Consider the following 21,207-nt stretch of genomic DNA (forward strand, 5'->3'; position numbering starts at 1 on the left):
GGAGCATCAGATATTATAATGACTACAAGTGGACATGTAGTTGCAAAGAAATATAGTGTTACCAATATTTTCTTGTAGACATTCTCTAAAGAACATAAGCGCAGATTCAATCTCAGACTGAACTACACAACAGTATATACTGTATATAGCCATACACAGTCAATGCATATATTGCAGTATATTGAAAAATATAAGCACAAGTTTCCCATCTATGGAAACATATCATGTAATATATCGCATTATTTTGCAATATATTCCCATATACATTTGTTCCGTGAATAAAGTGTGAGCAGATATTAAGAAAACAGTCTAGTAATACTATAATGACTGCTAGTTGACATGCAAAGAAATAAAGTGTTATTGATATTTTCTCACAGAGTTTCTCTTACGAACTTTTGTCTCCAAATTCTTCAAGCGCAGACTGGATCTCAGAAACACTGATGTACACAACAGTAATACGCGGAGCATCCACACGTGTGTGATGAATCGCAGTGCTTTATTTCTGTGCACCTGTGCTAACATCTGTCTGCAATCTCCCGTCTCCCACGAGTGCTCATTACAACCGATGCAAAGTGCAGCACTTTCTATCCAGTATTCATGGGAGATTTGCGAGTGTGTGTTTCTCTCAGTGATTGGGGACGAGGTTCACAACAAAAAAGAAACACATGTTCCCAATAATGAGCAGACATTTGCGAAGAACCCACACAGTATTTTTCAGCAGCAATTTATCCAGCGTGTTTTGTACAGTTATAGTGGCAGGATGTGTATGTGTATATTGTGTCTGGTTTACGACACTTGTTGAGCAACATAAGTCATTACAGCAATGCTATATCCGCATCTGGATTGAAAATAAACATACCCATAACTCTTGTTTCTTTTTCTAGGGAACTGAATGGAAACAACCTCACTCGCATCAACAGGAATGACTTTTCTGGACTCAAGTATCTTCGAGTTTTGTGAGTTCTGCATTTTCATATTTTGTATATACTAAATATGTGATAATCATCGTATCGCATGACTCTGGTTCCTGTGCATTTTACAATAAGGCCCCATTATTTAACATTACTCAATGCATTAACAACCAGCAATACATTCATTAAACTATTCAATAATCTTTTTTACGTTATTTAACTGATGTCGGTTCACATTAGCTCATATACAACACATTTTAATAATGTTTTGGTAATTATTGAAATTAATATTTTTCATTGTTAGATCATGTGAAATAATAACGTTAACAAATTGAAACTTACTGCAAAGTGTTGCAATTTAGTTTGTTTGTTGCAAAAGCGTGTACTGTAATATAGATGTGTTTGCCAGTGAGGATTGGCACATTTTTGAAGGGATAATCATCCACAAAATATCATAGGCAGACAAATATATGGATATTGCATTACAGCTTTCAAGGGGAAAACTCTTCACAGATATTACATCATTCATACTGTAGGTCAAATATAACTAACTCACATCAAGAATGGGATATTTTCAATCAATATTTCTGGATTTACTAAAGCATGAAGTGAACTACTCACCCATTATTTGAAAAACAATGCTACGAATATCACTTTAAATCAACTCTATGAAGAGGATTTTCGCAGTTTATAGCCAGACTTTTTGGTTCAGTTTTGTGTATATTTACTACTGTAAATCTCCTCATGTTATAATGAATCCCGTTCTCTTCTGTCTTCATGCACACTCCTCCTCAGATCTGCTGCGTTTTGAAGGAATAGTTCACACAGAAACGTCATGTTTATTTACTCACCCCAAGGCCATCTTAAGATGTGTTTGCCTTTCTTTCCTCGGCCCAAGAGAAATGAAGCTTTTAGATGGAAACATTCCAGGATTTTTCTCCGTTTAATGCAAGGGAACGGTGCTCACAGAATCTACATGTAGGACACGACCCCAGCCGGCGGATGCGGAGATTCGTGATTGCTGAGAGAAGGACCCCTGTAATAATCTTCTGTGGTGTTTCTGCACAGGCAGCTGATGGAGAACCAGATAGTGACGGTGGAGCGAGGGGCGTTCGATGACATGAGAGAGCTGGAGAGACTGTAAGTGTTCAACACTAGTCCTCTATCAGGAGACACACTTACTGGAGAACATGCCATGTGCTCGTTACTTACAACTAATGATCATAACAATATTACACATGATATTTTTTATGGAATTGATTTTTTTCATGGAATCTGAATAAATTACCTGAATAAATCATGTAAAAAAAAAAAACTAAATTATTTAGTCTATGACACAGTGAATTTAACATTTTGAGTGAAATATGTTGACTCTTTAAAGTGTGTGTATTAGAGTGACCTTGAGCTATATTTTATAATGAAAAGAAACTGTATGTTGTTAGCACAGCTCAGAAACACACTTTTTACTGCACTAGTATTATAGCAAAGGTATTGCTCAATGATTAAAGCAACACACTTCAGAGTAATAATACATTTTACGGTTATTCACAGGATAACCATACGCCCTACTCTTCTGCACAACGATCAAAACTTCAACATAATAGAAACTCTTTCAAACGTCAAACATAACTGAACATTACACATTAACAGATGTTTCCATTTACTCGAAAAACATATACACTTATATTATATTTACACTTAAAAAATTACACTTAATTTCAATATTCACTCTCCATTTCCAGTATTGTGCAAAGCATGCTGGGAACTAACAATGGTGTCCCTAAATAAAACCGCATAATTGAACTAATTCTCTTACAATTAATAGGATAGCCCTTTTTCCCTAATTTTATCAGCTTAATCGGTTCCTCAATTCAAGCCTCAAAACTGTGCATGTTTCCTTAAAAAAACAGGAAAATGTTTCTCTTGGTATCTGTATCTGTAAATGTATCTCATTTATTTCTTTTATTTGGCTATGGGACCCACATTTTCCCAATGGTTTTTAAGCTGGTACCCAAGTTTTTAGGAATTTGAACCAAGCTAATTTATTTCACAAAAATGGTTGACACACACAGATAAGCACCGTCACACTTTTATTAAAGTTGCAGTAAGTTATTTCTGAGAAATGCAGTTGATAATCACTAAAACAAACACTTCTTGCCCGACAGGGCCACACCTCCATCTTGATAGCCCCGCCCCTAAATCCACAAACACGTTATGCAACACAAGCCCCTCCCCCTAACATGTGGACACGCCCCTTATTTCTGATTGGCTACAAGTGTGTTGTGGAGCTCGGTCTGTGCGTTTCTCAGAAATCAGTTACTGCACCTTTAACTAACACACACACACACACACACACACACACACACACACACACACACATACATAGTAAGAGTATCAGTAACACTGATGAATAAACACTATAAGTTACGGCTAATAAACAGCATTGCCAAACTAGTTTTTCTTAATACTAGGAGTGTAACGATTCCCTCATGTCACAATTCAATACATAACACGATACTGAACTCACAATATGATATTGCGATACTCCAATATATATATGATAAAAGGTTAACAAAAAAAATGTACTGTTGATTAAAATGCTAAATTTGATATTACATTGTGGTTGTAAAGTGAATAAGTTTGGACTTTCAGACAATAGAGACACCAGAATAAAAATATTCATGATTCAGAAGCTGAAAGTACAGAATTATTTTAGATGAATATGCTTTCACTCTGTCATTGACTAGATATATTTTAAATAATAGGCCACTTCTTACTGGTATCAGGACCCACAAATATTCCCACATTGCATTATTATACATTATATTCAACATTATATATAGCAGTTTAATTTAGTACTGACACTAAAACTCTAAAAACTTGATTTTTTTCTCACACAGTCATTTTTATTTTGGGTGAACTATCACAATACATTAAATATTGATGCATTTTTGTATTGCGATATATAGTTACACTCCTAACCACCACAGTCATCAGAAATCTAGAACCGGTGGTGTTTTGGGTTACGGTTATGGAGAACTGTTAAAGAAACGCATGAACACTGATCCGGATGAACAGAAGGAACATCACAATCCTTCCCGACTCACACGATTCTTCCCGTCAGCTCTAGATGTGTTTCACTTGTTTACTATAATCTTTTGCATTAGGCAGAGATTCCCAGGTTTAAATAGTTTCTTCACGATATTTCAGGAAGTTTTCTTTGTCTAAAGCTTAAGATTCTCCTGTTGTAACTGACGTCAAGTGTTCGAGTGAATCATCATCAACATGAGTTTTCTGATGACTTGTGTTCCTACAGTCAGTGAACACGTGTGTGTGTGTGTGTGTGTGTGTGTGTGGTTTTCTCACAGACGTCTGAACAGAAACCAGCTCCACCAGCTTCCAGAGCTCCTGTTCCAGAAGAACGCAGCTCTGTCGCGACTGTAAGTCCCGTTTCTGATGTTTCTGCCTTGGGTTTCAGGGAACTGCAATGATGCATTTGATAAATCACACAATTAGTCCACATTCACTTTAAAGCATTTGGAAAATAAAATGATTTAGCAGTTATTGTGCTGTGAGAATCCAGCTGATCAACACCTGACATCCACAAGCGTGTTCTCTGAGTTTTCATGTCTGACATCGGGATTATATTGTGAGTGGTTTTGCTGGAAGGATGAATGATTGTTCTGTCATCATGTTAGATTGGATTTAAGCAAGTTCAATGTCTTTATTGTTTTGGGCCTAAAGTTGGATTTGCAAGGAAAAGATACTTCTATGAATGAATATTCTGAATTATTGCTGAGTTTAATGATCATTATCCATGATCATCATTGCCAGACTGCTTGAAATATTCTTTATGACGATGACACACAAGGCTTCACTTTATGGCTCAGGTTCACTGAATACACTTACAAACTTATGTGCACATCAAGGGAATGATTATATGTTTTTCATTTTTTCATAACTAATATTTGTCTGGACTGAGGCTTTAGATCACCAAAATAAGATATTTAATGTTGTATGTCTGATCGCTCCAGAAATATCTTTATTGGACATTAAAAGGACATTTAAAAGTGTAAAAGCATCAACAAGGCACTTTCAACAGACCAAATAACCCAAAAGCACAAGTCTTTGGTTAAATAAAAAGAATTATGTTAGGGTACCTTAATCAAAAATGTTCATTAACTTCAGCATTACGTGACACTCTTTCAAAGTGATATCCGTCATTTTGACAGATTATAAATTGCATTTACCTGTGAAAACAAACCTGGAAAGAGACGTGAGGATTTGAGGAGAAAAACGAGAGATTCTTTGTGCATTACAGTGAATTATTAATAGCATATATTGTAAATTAAATCGGGAGAACAGACCACAAATGTGCAGTATATGTTGAGCTTTTTCATGCTTTTACAGCGGAGTGCAAAGGGAAAAAAATAAATAATAATCATGAGGAAAAGAAAGCAGTGACTGAAAAGAGCTCTTTCCATACATATTCTCGTTATAACGTCACGTTAAAATACCAAGTATAACGTTATTTTCATGATGTCTGAAAATAAATCATGAAGGGAAACTGACAGCTCATCCAGTTACACTGACTTATGATTTAAAATGATTCGTTTCAGTGTTTTTGAATGGAAGTTCCCCAAACCGGAAGTGCCAGCCATAATTCATAACACCGTAAGATCGTCAGGAATAAGCTGGATAAAAAAGGAAAATCATGGTCTATTAAACAATGCTGAAATAAATGAACAAACATTTACTTACTATTCTGAATTTCTAACAACTTTCTGGAAATTATGTATTTTGATGCAGTTTTACTATTAATATTACAATTTTTAGTTGTACTTGCAAGTATAGCAGTGAGTTGGACTAATAGAAGATACAAGAAATAAAAGTTCTCTTACGAGAGGTTCTCTCGTATTGCGTAAGTTTAGCTTACGCTACGGGAAAGATTCATCTTCTCGAGATACTGAAGCCAAAAAATTATCCTTAATTTTGTATAACTTGTCAATGCAGTGCAGCAGCTAGCAGACCTAGAGCAGGCCATCTCGCGTGCTCATTGGCTGCCCTGCGGGCAACTGCTGCAGCCTACCAGTGCGCCCGGCGTGACGTCACGCCCAATGATGGGCGCCCGCGCCTTTATAGCGTCACAGCCCACCAGATAGGCGTGGCTTAGCGTATAAAATAGGGGCTGTAGGCTGAATTCTCTGATTTTTCGACTCTTCAGCGAGCTCTTCGCATCGCTGGATTTGAGAGAAGCCACCGCCGCCGTCGAACAGCGAACAGCCAGCTTAGGACAGCGCTGAGGAAGCCGGCCGTCTTCGCCACCTTCAGCCATCCGTGCGAGCTACGCTATCCGGTGACGTATCCTTTTTTGCAAATCATTCTAAAAGAGCAGCGAGCGTCTTTTTAAAGATGCCTCGCACTTCCTGCGGCTCGTGTAAAGCCCCGCTCAGCACCGGAGACCGCCACCTGATCTGCGCTCTCTGCCTGGGCCTGGAACACGCAGAGCTCGCCCTCGCGTCCGGGGGCTGCGAGCTCTGTGAGGAGCTTCCGCTGTCGACCCTGCGGGCTCGACTCGAAGCGTTCAACACCACAGCAGTCACTCCGCCTCCTGTGGGACCGCGCAGAAAGAAGCGCCGTTCCCTGAGACAGCCGGAACCTGTGGCCACAGCGACGCGCTCGCCGGAGAACCTCCCTCGAGCCTCGCTCTCGCCTTCCCCACCTCTCCTCACTGACGCGCAGCTGCCGCTTGCGAGCCTCACTGCCGTCACTTCGGAGGATGAGTCCGTGGGACACGCCACAAAAGACTGCTGCTCTATCCTGGCATCAGACAGCGAGGAATGGTCGCTTCACTCCGCCTCCTCGTCAATCCAGGAATCCGCCCGTACCCGCGCTGGAGCTGACACGGAACTTATGCGCCTGCTGACGCAAGCTGTCGACCGTCTCGGGCTCGAGTGGTCGCTGCCGAAGGAACCCGCGCCGAACAGGCTCGACGGCTGCTTCCTTCAAAGTCGCCGCCGCGCAGTTTCAGAAACCAGGCCCGCTCCATTCCTGCCGGAACTTCATGCGGAGCTGACGAAGTCGTGGAATTCGCCTTTTTCGGCTAGACTTCAGTCACAGGCCTCCGCGTCGCTCTCCCGAGTGGACGGCGCCGCCGAGAAAGGGTACACAGCGATTCCCCCTGTGGAAGAGGCGGTCGCAGCGCACCTTTGCCCGCCCTCCGCGAGATGGCGGTCACGGTCAGCCCTCCTGTCTAAAGCCTGCAGAGCCACTTCCTCCTTGGTCGGCCGCGCTTATGCCGCCTCCGGCCAGGCCGCGTCTGCTCTACACTCGATGGCTGTGCTTCAGATCCTGCAAGCCGACCTCCTCCGTGAATGGGATGAGAAGGGCCGGGACCCAGCTGCGGTTACGGATTTGAGAAGCGCGACGGATCTTTCTCTCCGCGCCACCAAAGCTGCAGCCCAGGCCATCGGACGAGCCATGGCCGCGTTAACCGTGACGGAGAGGCACCTCTGGTTAACGCTCGCGGATATGAGGGAAACTGAGCGAGCCACCTTTCTGAACGCGCAGCTTTCCCCCACTGTTCAGGTTCAGTTTCACAAGCCCGCAAATGGCGGCGGTCTGAACCCGGAGGCCATTCGCCCCCTGGCGGCTCACATAGCTGCGTGGGAAACTATCCCAGGGATTTCAGAATGGGTGTTGAGCACAATAAAGCAGGGCTATGCACTTCAATTCGTTCGCCGTCCTCCGCGCTTTCAAGCCCGGACCGCGACGATAGTGAATGCGGAAGTAGCACACCTACTTCACGCAGAAATAGCAAAGCTGCTGTGCAAAGGGGCTATAGAAAAGGTGCCGCCTTCTCTGAGCGAGTCAGGCTTTTACAGCCGATATTTTCTCGTACCCAAGAAGGACGGAGCCTTCAGACCTATCCTAGATCTGAGATATTTGAACAAAGTGCTTGTAAAAAGACCGTTCAAAATGCTTACGACCAGAAAAATCCTCGCGCACGTTCGCCCGAGGGACTGGTTTATTTCTCTAGATCTGAAGGATGCCTATTTTCAGATTCAGATAGTACCCCGTCACAGGCAATTTTTGAGATTCGCCTTCGACGGTCAGGCATATCAATACACCGTCCTGCCGTTCGGCCTGTCCCTAGCACCCCGTACATTTACAAATTGCATGGACGCGGCGCTCGCCCCCCTGAGAAGTCAGGGGCTGCGCATAATGAACTATCTGGACGATTGGCTGATATTGGCACAGTCAGAGACAGAACTACTATCTCACAGAACAGTGCTTCTCAGTCATCTGGAAAGCTTGGGTCTCACGGTCAACTGGACCAAGAGCTCATTACTGCCCAGCCAGTCAATTTCCTTTTTAGTAATAGAACTGGACTCAGTGACCATGACGGCTCGTTTATCGACACAGCGCGCGCGCCGTGTTCGCCACCTAGCCGCATCTTTCCAGAAGGGCAGCTTTCTCCCTTTGAAAACATTTCAAAGGATGTTGGGCTGTATGGCATCAGCTGCAGCGGTGCTCCAGCTGGGCCTACTGCGCATGCGCCCGCTCCAACGCTGGTTGAACGCTCGCTCGCCTCGCCGAGCCTGGGTGTCTGGCGGCCAGAAAATCAATGTGACTCAGACCTGCATAACAGCTCTGCAGCCCTGGTTAGTGGCCGATTGGTACCAGCATGGAGTAATGATGGGAACCATCTCTTATCGGAAGGTCATCTCGACAGACGCGTCCAACTCGGGTTGGGGCGCGCTGTTCGAGGGCAGACCGGCCTTTGGCCAGTGGTCAGACCAGGAGAAGGGTTTTCACATAAACTGTCTGGAAATGATAGCGGTCGAGAACGCGCTGAAGTGCTTCCTCCCGTTTATACAGGACCATCATGTTCTTGTCCGCTCGGACAACACATCTGTGGTATCCTATGTAAACCGTCAGGGCGGTGTCAGATCCAGAAATCTCTGCAATCTGACGGAACGCCTCCTTATTTGGTCACAGACGAACCTGCGCTCGCTGAGGGCGGCGCATGTGCCTGGCCATTTGAACGACGGCCCAGACAGACTGTCCAGGGACAATGTTCCCCCAGGGGAATGGTCCCTGCACCCCCAAACGGTCCAGAAACTGTGGCGCCTATTCGGCAGAGCGGAAGTCGACCTGTTTGCGTCAAAAGACAACGCTCAATGCCCGATGTTCTTCTCGAAGGACGAGGACGCGCTGGCCCAGGTTTGGCCCAGCCTCCCGCTATATGCTTTCCCTCCGGTCTCTCTGTTGCCACAGGTGATCAAGAGGATCAGGGAAACGCGCCACTCGGTGCTCCTCATAGCCCCGCGTTGGGAGAATCAGACTTGGTTCCCGGAACTGGCACGGCTGTCACATACAGCTCCGTGGCCGATTCCGGTGAGGGCAGATCTCCTCTCTCAAGCTCGCGGCACGATCTGGCATCCCCATCCAGAGCGCTGGTCTCTGCATGCATGGTTGATCAACGGGTACTCGTTGCCCTGCCAGAAGGAGTGATGAACACGATCACGCAGTCTAGAGCCCCTTCCACGAGAAGGCTCTACGCGTCTAAATGGTCGGTGTTCTCTGGATGGTGCACCGACAGAGGTCTGGACCCGCGGACATGCGGGGTGGCGCATCTGCTCACTTTCCTACAAGAGCTGTTGGATAAGGGAAGATCCCCATCCACGCTCAAAGTTTACGTGGCGGCCGTAGCAGCATTCGCGGAATCGACGCACGGCCAGTCACTGGGAAGACATGAGTTGGTCATCCGCTTCCTTAGAGGAGCTAGAAGGATGAATCCGCCGCGCCCCCCGTCGGTTCCCATGTGGGATCTTTCACTGGTCCTCGAGGCCCTGAAAGCTTTTCCATTTGAACCACTAGACTCCGTGGAGTTGAAATATCTATCACTAAAAGCCGTTTTTCTGACTGCACTGTCGTCAGTAAAACGTGTAGGGGATCTGCACGCGCTGACTGTCAGCGCGTCGTGTCTTGAGTTCGGACCAAATGACTCTAAAGTCATCCTCAGACCTAGACATGGTTATGTCCCTAAAGTGATGGGCACTCCATTCAGAGCGCAAGTTATTTCGCTGTCAGCTCTGCCAGCATCTGACAGCGAAAGTGATGTGAATCTCCTCTGCCCTGTCAGAGCGCTGAGGGTTTACATTACGCTCTCCGCCTCCTTCAGGCGTTCGGAACAGCTTTTCGTTTCGTTTGGTGGGCGCGCCAAGGGGCTTGCCTCCTCGAAACAGAGCCTGTCCAGATGGATAGTGGACGCTATAGCGGCAGCTTACGCGTCAAAAGGCCTGCAATGCCCTCTGGGCATCAGGGCTCATTCCACGAGAGGTGTGGCCTCGTCGTGGGCATGGTCCAGTGGAATTTCTATCCATGACATATGTGTAGCGGCGGGCTGGAGCTCCCCGTCTACCTTTGTCAGGTTTTATAACCTAGAAGTTCCTGCCTTGCAGGCTAAACTGTTGTCAGTCTGAAAAGAGGTGTATTCTGCCCAGATCTCCTGCTCAGATCACGTTCATGACTCAGCTCTCCTGGTTGAGCTGCACTAAGTAGGGTATGTGCCATATGACTATACAGACCGGCGCGCTGCTCTGTATTCCCTATGTGTGCTTATGTACAAGTGATGGCCCGCGTGGCTGGCCACCTTATTTTTTCCACTTATGGGGTTCCCCTTAAGCTCGGGGTCTCATGTGGATGCTTGGCGCGCACGGCGTTGACAAAGTGTTCCCGTAGCGTAAGCTAAACTTACGCAATACGAGAGAACCTCTCGTAAGAGAACGATACTCGGTTACTAACGTAACCTCGGTTCTCTCTAGAGAGCGAACGAGTATTGCGTAACCGGCCGTGCTCACGCCACGAGCGACTTCGCTTCAGTCGTCGAAAAACCAGAGAATTCAGCCTACAGCCCCTATTTTATACGCTAAGCCACGCCTATCTGGTGGGCTGTGACGCTATAAAGGCGCGGGCGCCCTTCATTGGGCGTGACGTCACGCCGGGCGCACTGGTAGGCTGCAGCAGTTGCCCGCAGGGCAGCCAATGAGCACGCGAGATGACCTGCTCTAGGTCTGCTAGCTGCTGCACTGCGTTGACAAGTTATACAAAATTAAGGATAATTTTTTGGCTTCAGTATCTCGGGAAGATGAATCTTTCCCGTAGCGTAAGCTAAACTTACGCAATACTCGTTCCCTCTCTAGAGAGAACCGAGGTTACGTTAGTAACCGAGTATCGTTCTGCTCATCAAGGCTGCGTTTATTTGATTAGAAATACAGTAAAAGCACCATTTAAGTTACGCTTTAAATCAGCTGTTTTCTATGTGAATATATAGTAAAGTGTAATTTATTCCTGAATTTTCAGCATCATTACTCCAGTCTTGTGTCATTTATGATTATTATCAGTGTTGAAAACAGTCGTGCTGCTTCATGTTTTGGTGGAAACCTTGATACAGTTTGATTCAGGATTCTTTGATGAATAGAAAGTTCTAGAATTCTAGAATCTTTTGTAACATTATACATTTCTTTACTGTAACTTTTAATACATTTTTGATCCCAGACTCCAAACTGTTGAATATATCTTAGAATAATCTGTACGACAAACGGTGAGACGTGTGACGAAGATGATCAAAGATGATCCATTCAGTGCACGAGACTTCATGTATGTCTTCATAATACAACACATATGTCAAAACATAAAGGGAAATTTGATTCCTCGTATCAGAATATGATTCCCTCTTTAAAATGAGCAGTTAGTTCACTGTTGCCGTGTTTCATGGACCAAATGTGGAGGTTTTTGTGTGACTTTTTAAGTTGTTTTGTCTTCATACCATTCATTTAAGCGATAAGCATTTTGCTTTTCGTGTTCGCTTAGAGAAAAAGTCTATCTTTTAGTCTATCTGTTTGGCAGTGCACTTTGGTCAAGCTCTGTGTTTTTAGCAGTGCTATATAAATAAACGAAGAAGAACAAGAACAAAACATCAGATAAAGCATGTAACAGTTTAAAATCATGTAAATAAAGGGAACATTATGCATAGACTTCATCTAAACGAGCAGATTTCAAGCCGTTTACATCAACTTTAGGTTTAGTGTATGAACCTTTTCTTGAAGAGAATCCAGTTGCTGTAACAGCGTCGAGTTCATTGATGCGTGTCGATTTGCTGTATAGTCACAGCGCTGTTTGTGAGAGCATTTTGTATATATTTTTTTAAATCGAAATCAGTTTCTGGCAGATCTTGGCTCTCAGCACAGAGTCTGATCATCATCTGTGTTCCTGTTTCCAGCGTTCAAGGTGGATCTTTATGTTGTTGGTGTTTTTTTAATGATTTACGCTTCAGAGACTCCACAAACCCTTCTGAGGGAAGCCAAAGAGACATTCTTAAAAACATGCTGAAATATTCAGAACGAGTGGGACGTGGAAATGAACAACAGGGGGAGAGAGAGAGAGATGAAAAGAGGACAAACACAGACAGAATTCTCCATGTATGTACAAGCGATTCTATATTTCGCTGTCATCCATTATTCACATAGGATGGAGAAGCTGTGTGAAATATTCACAATGAAGAGCCGTCAGCCGAGTGACGTTTCAGTGTTTCAGAGAAGGAGACACGCTCTTTCTCATAATAACCTGTCCTGTTAAACACCTACCTCCAGAAATGATGGATGGATATGACATGCAGAAGTCATTACACCGTTATCTGGAGGGAAAGTGAGGATTGAGGATTGTTGGCAGTGTAGACGTCTGTATTCAGCGAGAGACTGCTCCATTTCCTACAAGCCCGAGAACTGGATTTTTGAACTGATATTAGAATTATATTTTGGAGTTTGAATTAAAAACAAACTTAAATACATAATAAAAGCTATAGATTATATAAAGGTTTTTGTGAATCTATTTCAATTATTCATTGCATAGATTCACTTGCATTAATATAGTCAAGATATTTCCTTTCAGCTGCCTTTTCAAAAACATTTGTGGCAACAGAGATTTTTTTTCTGTCTTGTAAATGTGTTCAAAGAGGATCTATTATATCCAAAGTCTTGATGTTGTTTCAGGCTCTACTAGAACAGGTTTTCCTGCTTGAATGTTGATTATTTTCCTCATATTCTCCATTGTTGCGGCTCCTCTCTTCCCAGTCTGTCAGTAACACTCTGTTTACTTCCTGTCTCTATGAAGCCCCTCCTCCTGAAAAGCACACTGTGCTCTGATTGGTCGGCTGGAGCAGTGTGTTGTGATTGGTCGAACGCTTCGAGTGTGTTTGGGAAATGTCCCGCCCCTTACCATAACCGCCAGTTTAACACACTACTAACTAACTCAACCAGGCCCCGCCCCTTTATTCTGCGTATGAATTATTATAATGAGGAATATTGTGACGTGTTCGTTCCCGGAAGAAACTCAAGACTACAATGGAGGCGTTTCAGGAGTTCAGAAACACTGACACTGATATAGAGAAGAACTCATGACCATTGTTACAGTGTATTGATAAAGCATTTGTGAATCTAGAAGAGGACAAAAATAAGTTTCCTCACTAAAGTCATTAAGTTCACAGTCTTGTACCTTTGCATTTTTGTCTGATTTTCAAATGTTCAAAATTTGTAATGTTGTGATTCTCCTCGTTGGATTAAATCATGGCTTATAATGAACACTTTTTTTTAAAATCCCTATGGGAAAAATTAATGGAAAAAATTGCAAACGACATAGACAGTAGCCGGGCACTAATGCACAATAATTAAAAAATAATTTTTTACATTTTGATAGAATCTCCTCCTAATTTCCTCATAGCTGGTGCGGAAGTGTTGCTCTGTCTCAGATGTAGATATCCTTTACTGTTTTGTTGTTGTTTTATCTGTGTTTAGGACCAAATAATACTCTAGTGTACTTTGCTTTTCTGTTGTTTCAGTCAAATAAGTCAGATTTTTTTGTTTAAAGTCCCCCTGTAGTCCATAATTTTATCCCTTAAAACTCGTCTTTGATCAACAAAATTCCTTGAAAAAATGTCTTCATGACTTAAAATATCTTTAATGTAACTCGACAACCTTTCCTCATTTAGTATACGCGGTTCTATGAATATGCAAATGAGCCCCGCCTCCAATCGCTCACTCGCTCAGAGATCCACTCGTTGACGACCACACGTTGATCTGATTGGTTACAAGGTAGTTTGTGACGTCAGAAACACCAGCGATTTCAAAGCGTGTTTTTGAGACTGTCTTTGGTTCACTGCAGTTTTAAGCAGAAAATACTCAGCAATGCTGTCGACTTATGAATTTACACATGGTTTGTCTTGAAGCATATTAAAAACACCACATAAACATAAACAACATTAAAAACAAGATTTAGTCACAAACCCTGAGCTGACAGAGCTCTAATAGCAAGCATTCTCGAGACCTCAGGATACCAGAGAAAACGACACCGTAACATGAAAAACAAAGTGTTTGTGGACGGCGTAAATGTTCTGATGGCGTATCACTGCAGTGTGTTGTAGTCTGTGGTTTCAGTGCGTGTGTGAGTCTGGCAGCGACTCCAGGTAAACCCTGCAGAGACACACACATCTTCCCCGCGCTGGAATAACCGTGCCCTTGTTCTTGGCCCAGTTACACTGGGAAGTCGTGGCTTCGACTCAGTGCACAGCAGAGACTGAAGAACGCTTGCTATTCTCTCGAACAGACTGCATGTGTTTGGTCCAGATATTGTGATGTAAGATCCTGAAGCGCTCGCATCCCCTGCGGCTCGGAGATGATAGACGGGTTCGCAGAGGTTAGATTGTGTGCTATTCATACTCAGAAACTGTTCATATAGAGCTGGAATGAATCCAGGGGAAAGTTTCCACGGGCGACTCGCTTTCAGAAATCTCTAAAGGTAAAAGATTCTTGAGAAACGATTGAGTCTGCCTTCTTGGCTGAGACTTTATGGCAGAAATTATGGCAAGATTCCAATTATAAAAATCATTCCAAACACATCTCTGTTTTACAGTTCAGAATGTAGATCTGCACTGATTGCAAAAAGCGTGTGTGTGGTTTATCCGATGGGAATGGTAAAGAAGATGTTTAGATCCAGCTTCTAATGTTGTTTATATGTCTATGTGGTGTTTTTAATATGCTTTAAGACAAACCATGTGTAAATTCATAAGTCGACAGCATTGCTGAGTATTTTCTCCTTAAAACTGCAGTGAACCAAAGACAGTCTCAAAAACACGCTTTGAAATCGCTGGTGTTTCTAACGTCACAAACTACCTTGTAACCAATCAGATCAACGTGTGATCGTCAACGAGTGGATCTCTGAGTGAGTGAGTGAGTGAGTGGAGGCGGGGCTCATTTGCATATTCATAGAACCATGCATAATAAATGTGGCAAGGGTGTCGAGTTACATTCAAGATATTTCAAGGCATGAAGAAAAAACTTTAAAATATGTAATTTAAACACACACACACACACACACACACACACACATATTGAATACTAGGCCTTATTTATTGTTGTTTGTTAGATTATTTGAATATTTACATTACACTGATTTTGTTGATGATCTTCTGACAAAGCCAAATGGTGGACTTAATTTAAGTGGGGGGGAAATCACATTACGAAATAAATGTTTTTCTCCAAAACACGTTGGCCACAATTATTGGCACCCCTAGAATTTTTTTACGAGTAAAATATCTCTGAAGTATATTCCCATTAATATTTACCTTTTTTTTTCAGCACACTAGGCTGACTAGGAACATGAAACTGTCTAGCTAACGTCTTGTTTCACAGAAGTTTAAATATGAGGAAACACAAAGGCCAAATTCCCTTAATCATCTATCACAATGAGTAAAACCAAAGAATATAGTTCTGATGTGCAGCAAAAGATTGTTGAGCATCACACAATAGAAAGTGGCTGTAAGAAAATAGCTACAGAATTGAAAATCCCCATTTTGACCATCAGGGCAATAATTAAGAACTAAAGATGTTATGAATCTGCCAGGAAGAGGACGTGTGTCTATATTGCCTTAATGCACGATGAGGAGGAGAGTTTGAGTGGCCAGAGACTCTTCAAGGATCACAGAGGGAGAATTGCAGAGATTACTCGAGTCTTGGGGTCAGAAACCTTAAAACAATTTATCGAACAACTCCTACATCACCACATGTTGTTTGGGAGGGTTTCAAGAAAAATCCTCCTCGCTCGTCCAAAAACAAACTCCAGTATATTCAGTTGTCAGACACGACTGGATCTTCAGAAGTGACTGGATTCCGGATTCTGTGGACAGACGAAACTAAAAAAAGGGCTTTTTGGCAGCAAACCCACCAGATGTGTTTGGTGCAAACAGGGATAAAAAGTCCCCCATGCATACGGTTAAATACACTGCTGGATCTTATATGTCTACTTTTCTGCTGGAGGTCCTGGACTTCTTGTTCAGATACATGGTATTATGGATACTAGCAAATACCAGCATATAAAAGATCTAAACCTGACAGCCTCTGCTAGAACTCTTATAATGGGCCGTGGTTGGATCTTCCATCAGGACAACGGTCCAAAACAAACATCAAAATCAACACAAATAAGTGTAACTGAGCACAAAATGAAGCTTCTGCCATGACCGTCCCAGTCCCTGAGCTGATGAGTGCGCTGAACTGAAGAGGAGAAGTGTGGACATGGATCTGTGAATCTGCAGATCTGGAGAGATTCTGTAAGAGGAATGATCTCTGATCTCTGGTCAGGTGTTCTCCAAACTCATCCGGCATTATAGAAGAAAACTCAGAGCTGATATCTTGGCAAAAGGAGGTTGCAAAAAGTATTTAATAACAGGGAGCCAATAATTATGGCCAACGTGTTTAGGAGAAAAACATTTATTTCATAATGTGATTTCCCCCACACTCTCCATTCTTTTACTTCAATGAAAGATTAGATTTTTGCGAAATTTTTGAATGAAAGATCAAAAGGATAAACAATGCAGATTGATTTTGTACAGGCAGAGATCCGAAGGCTGGGATCCGGCTGGATGTGCATGTAGTGTGTGTGCGATGTTGCAACAGTTCTGCTGGTCCAAGTGCACACTTGATGAGATGTTGCAGGTGTTGTCTGTGTTTGTTATAAGACTACGCTTTAGACAAGAGCCTTCAGGCCAAGTGTTGCTGCAGACAAAATTACAACATTTTACTCCTAATATTCACCTCCATCAATTCAGCTAGGATCTCGTTCTTTGCCATATTCAAGGGTCCATCATTCCATGGGTTGAGGTCAGTTTTAGACACCCAGGGATATTCATGAATAAAGAATGACTCCACTATTGCTTTTCAATGACATGTATGGTGAAAGATACAAAGAGATAGTTACTGGACTTTTTACTGTGCAATTGTTGCTGCTTGAATTTGTTGTTCTCGTTTGTTTCTTTTGGAAGTTAGTGTTGAAATTTCCCAGAAGTTTTAGAGGAATAAAGGATTGCTTATCTTGCTGTGTCCATTTTATCAACAGTTAATTTGCATAGATGACTCTGTGATTTGGTGTCGAACAGTCGTATTCTTCCTTCAGTTCAAAAACCTTCTTTCAGTCGATGTACATGTGTTAATTTAACTTATTGGACAGATGTTTTTCAAGATCAACTTGACTGTGTTTGACTTTGTAAAGTTAGTTGACTTGAAGTTGCAAAGTAATGAGCGATAGTTGACATGAAGTTGCAAAGTTACCTATAATTAATAGAATATGTAATGCGGACTATTGAAATAAAGTGTATATTAGTGTTAATACACTAGTAGTGTTATTTCAGCTACATTAATTGTGTATTTTTGTGTAATTAGAGCTTGTGTGCACAGCCAGTTTATCGTATTGCTCTAGACAGATTTTAGGGAACAAAGGATACAAGAAGTGCAAAAGCTTCTCGAGAAGAACACGATGAATTCAGTTTCAGTATAATATATATTGTCCATAATGTGCATAAATGTCTTCGGCTTCACAACAAATGTGTTTTACAAACATGACAAACATAAAATCATGACAGTATTACAATATAAAAGATACACAGGTATAAGCCACTTCAGACTTTTCTTGTTTACACTTTTGAAAAGGTGAAAAAAATCTTTGCTGTATGTATGTAATGTAATCTTTGCTTTAATACTAACTTTATTGGAAGGCAGTTCAGACAACTATTTAAAAAATGTTTTTAAATTTCTACCTGAGATTCTTACAGATGATTTGTCAAATGTTACTTGCACAAAAGGAGTTTAATTATTGGTGTAAACTCTTCATGAATGTTTTTGTATTTTCATATTTTTAAAAAATGATTTTAGGTTAAATTTCTTTATTAATGCAGGGGAAAGTTCTAACAACCCATTAAGTTCTGAAAACAGAATTCGGAATGTTCCGTTCCATGTCCAGTTTATTACGTTTTTAAAAACGTTCTTGCTTATTGAAAAAAGGTTCTGTTTTGCAAACATTATGGGAACGTTACTTTTGAATGTTCTCTCAACGTTCCGAAACAAGAAACATTTCAAAAACCATGTCCAACTTAAACATTTCAGGGTAAGGTTCAATTAACGATGTATAAATAATGTTTTTGTCCTGACATTTTGAGAATATTATTAAAGCTCAGATAACTTTGAACAAACATTTATGTAATATAACTGAAAAGCGCTTCTTCATAACTTTAAGGGAATCTTAACAGAAAGTTCTGAAAATGTTCCTTGTTAGCTGGAAAGTCATTTGAAGTGGATCAAAACCTTTCATCAAAGTTACACATGAATTTTAATCCATACCGTTCTTGTCTTAGGACAACTTTGATGAACTTTTTTGATCCACTTCAAATGTTGACTACTGTACATTTCATGCCAACTACTTACAGTTTATATATGCTTTTAAAAAGAAACAAGGATTTGAAATGAAAGTTGCTAAGACAGTGTGCTGTTAGAAAACTGAAATAGCATAAATAACAAGTGCTATTCTTTAAGAAAAGGTTGTGAAGTAGTTGTTGAGGTGCAGGATATACGGAAATGAAGAGGTTTAGAGGAGAATCCAGGGTTAGATGAGTAAGAGCCTTCTCTTCTGCTTGTGTTTCTAAGTCAGTGCAATGCCACTCTTGTGTGAGTGAAAGACACTGGCCGTTCCTCGCGCCGTGGGCTTTCCCAGGCTGCCATTGTTCTCGGTCTCCAAGTGATAGGCCTCGCAATGTCACCTAGGAGATCGGGGACCTGCATGTTTGATTTTGGGTCAGGCGTGATAAAGAATGGCACAATGAGGCCTGGCATGTCCTGAAACTCCTCCGCCATTACGGAGCCCATTCTTCCCCCTCTCGCGTCCTTCAAGGCCCTCATTATGAAGACTAGCAAAGACTTGTAGAGGACAGCTTTGACCATCACATGTGATTAGTGTCACTGAAGATCTGTGTGATTCTGCTCCCTTTCCAACTCTACTTTAACTCTTTCATTAGTTAAAAGATTTGTTCTCTTCAGAATTCAAATCTCCTGATAATTTTCTCCCCCGCACGTTATCGAAGATGTTCACGTCTGTATCTTTTCAGTGGAAAAGAAATGAAGGTTTTTGAGGAAAACACTCCAGGATTTTCTCCATGTAGTGACTTCAATGGAGTCCGATCCAGCCGAGAGATCGATTTTTGTGGTTAAAAACTATGTAAATGTTTATTTAGTTATAAATGTGCGCTGGTTTGTCTAGATCAGACTCTTATTCCTCGAATGGATCGTGTCGAGACTTTGAAGCTGCACTGAAACTCACATTTAAACCTTCGACCTGTCGGACTCCATTGAAGTCACTATATGGAGAAAATCTTGTAATTTCTTTTCGACTGAAGAGAGAAAGACATGAACATCTTGGATGAAATGGGGATGAGTAAATTATCAGGAGATTTTAACTCTGAAGTGAACTAATCCTTTAATGTATTAAGTGTAAAATGCTTAGACCTCAAACCAGATTATTTATGAAATCACTTTATGATATACAGTGTCAGCGATGATGCCAATCATTGTAATTCTGTTGTGTGCATCCATTAGGTTTCCAGACAAAGCAGCTCGAACACTCAAGGCTAAACAGTAACAGAGCCTTTATAGTCATGTTTTGGCCCCAGTTCAACATCTTGAGGCCTCACAGCTTCCAGAAACAGTGCAAGTAATGAAGGATCTGGTTTGAGGAACGTCATTGTAAAACTCTGTGCAGTGTTAGTTCTGATGACCTTTACGAGTGTCACTGTAACATATAAATCCCCGTTTCGGATCTCAGCCTTCTGGTTTTGTCTGTATAAGGATATACAGAAGCTGATCCAGAAAAGGCATGTTAACACAGTTCATGGATATGTCAGCTGGACCCTAAATAGCACCGACGGAAACTATTTGACACATACATGTGACTTTGCATTAAATCATGGCCAATATTTATGTATTTGTCTACTCTGGACTACTTTAGCTGACATAAAAAAAAATTCTGACATTCTCTGAGCCAAATTATTGGATATTTAGAGACTTTATTTGGATAGTCCACTTTAGACATTCTATTAACTATAAGTATCTTTGCAACTACATGTCAACCAGCAGTCATTATAGCATTACTAGGCTGTTTTCTTAATATCTGCTAGCTCTTTATTTTGATGATCCACCAACATACTTTATACTGACTATAAGTAAGCGCATGTCAACTATTTCTACTAACCCCATTAGATCAGACCTATCATGTGGCACTGCGGAGCAGCTATTGTTTTAATTGGGTGTTTTTTACCAACACATTTTTGTCCTCTGAAATAATTAAATAATGTACAAAGGCATTTTATTGATTAAGAAGCATCAATATGATTTAAGAAGTCTCCATTTGTCTTGTTTATTGATGCACATAATGGACTTAGGGTTTTGGTAATTTACTGACACTTTTGCATGCAACTTTAATTACAGTGCTTTGGGGAAACGTTCCATCGGATTTAAGTGCTATTTTTGTGTAATATTTTTTTGTTTGGGAAATCAATCCTTTGTTACTCCATGACACACCCACAAACAAACATAGAGAATCACCGCCTTTATTTGCGATTCTTGCAAGTTTTGAGAACATATTTTAATGTTTCAATTGTTAGAAGGTAGCCTATTTATCCCTGATGTTGAGAGAGAATTTCCTTTTCCCCGAAAAATGTTAGTTAATTTTATGGCATTGGACTAAAACTTACTGACTTTGCTCTCACAGGATATAACAAAATCCCCCAAATTTTGGATAATTTGTGTACTTTTTGGGGATCCACAGAGTAAAAAATAAAAAAGATAATTGCGACTTTTTGTCTTGCATGACAAAAATTGCGTGATATAAAGTGAGAATTGCATGATATAAAGTCTCAAAT

At 41.6% G+C, this 21,207-nt stretch overlaps 1 protein-coding gene across 2 annotated transcripts in view; it reads left to right on the plus strand.

Moving 5' to 3' along the window:
• Positions 1-21,207, plus strand: part of slit1a (slit homolog 1a (Drosophila)) — a 169,672-nt gene that overhangs the window by 30,356 nt on the left and 118,109 nt on the right. For both annotated transcript variants that reach the window (XM_077237610.1, XM_077237611.1), the window contains 3 exons: positions 885-956; positions 1,980-2,051; positions 4,280-4,351. In XM_077237610.1, coding sequence (XP_077093725.1) covers positions 885-956; positions 1,980-2,051; positions 4,280-4,351 — 216 coding nt within the window. The remainder of the gene's footprint in view (positions 1-884; positions 957-1,979; positions 2,052-4,279; positions 4,352-21,207) is intronic.

The sequence above is a fragment of the Siphateles boraxobius genome, unplaced genomic scaffold (assembly GCF_051911475.1).
Source record: "Siphateles boraxobius isolate OS27281-9 unplaced genomic scaffold, OSU_SipBor_1 204, whole genome shotgun sequence".
NCBI lineage: Eukaryota > Metazoa > Chordata > Actinopteri > Cypriniformes > Leuciscidae > Siphateles > Siphateles boraxobius.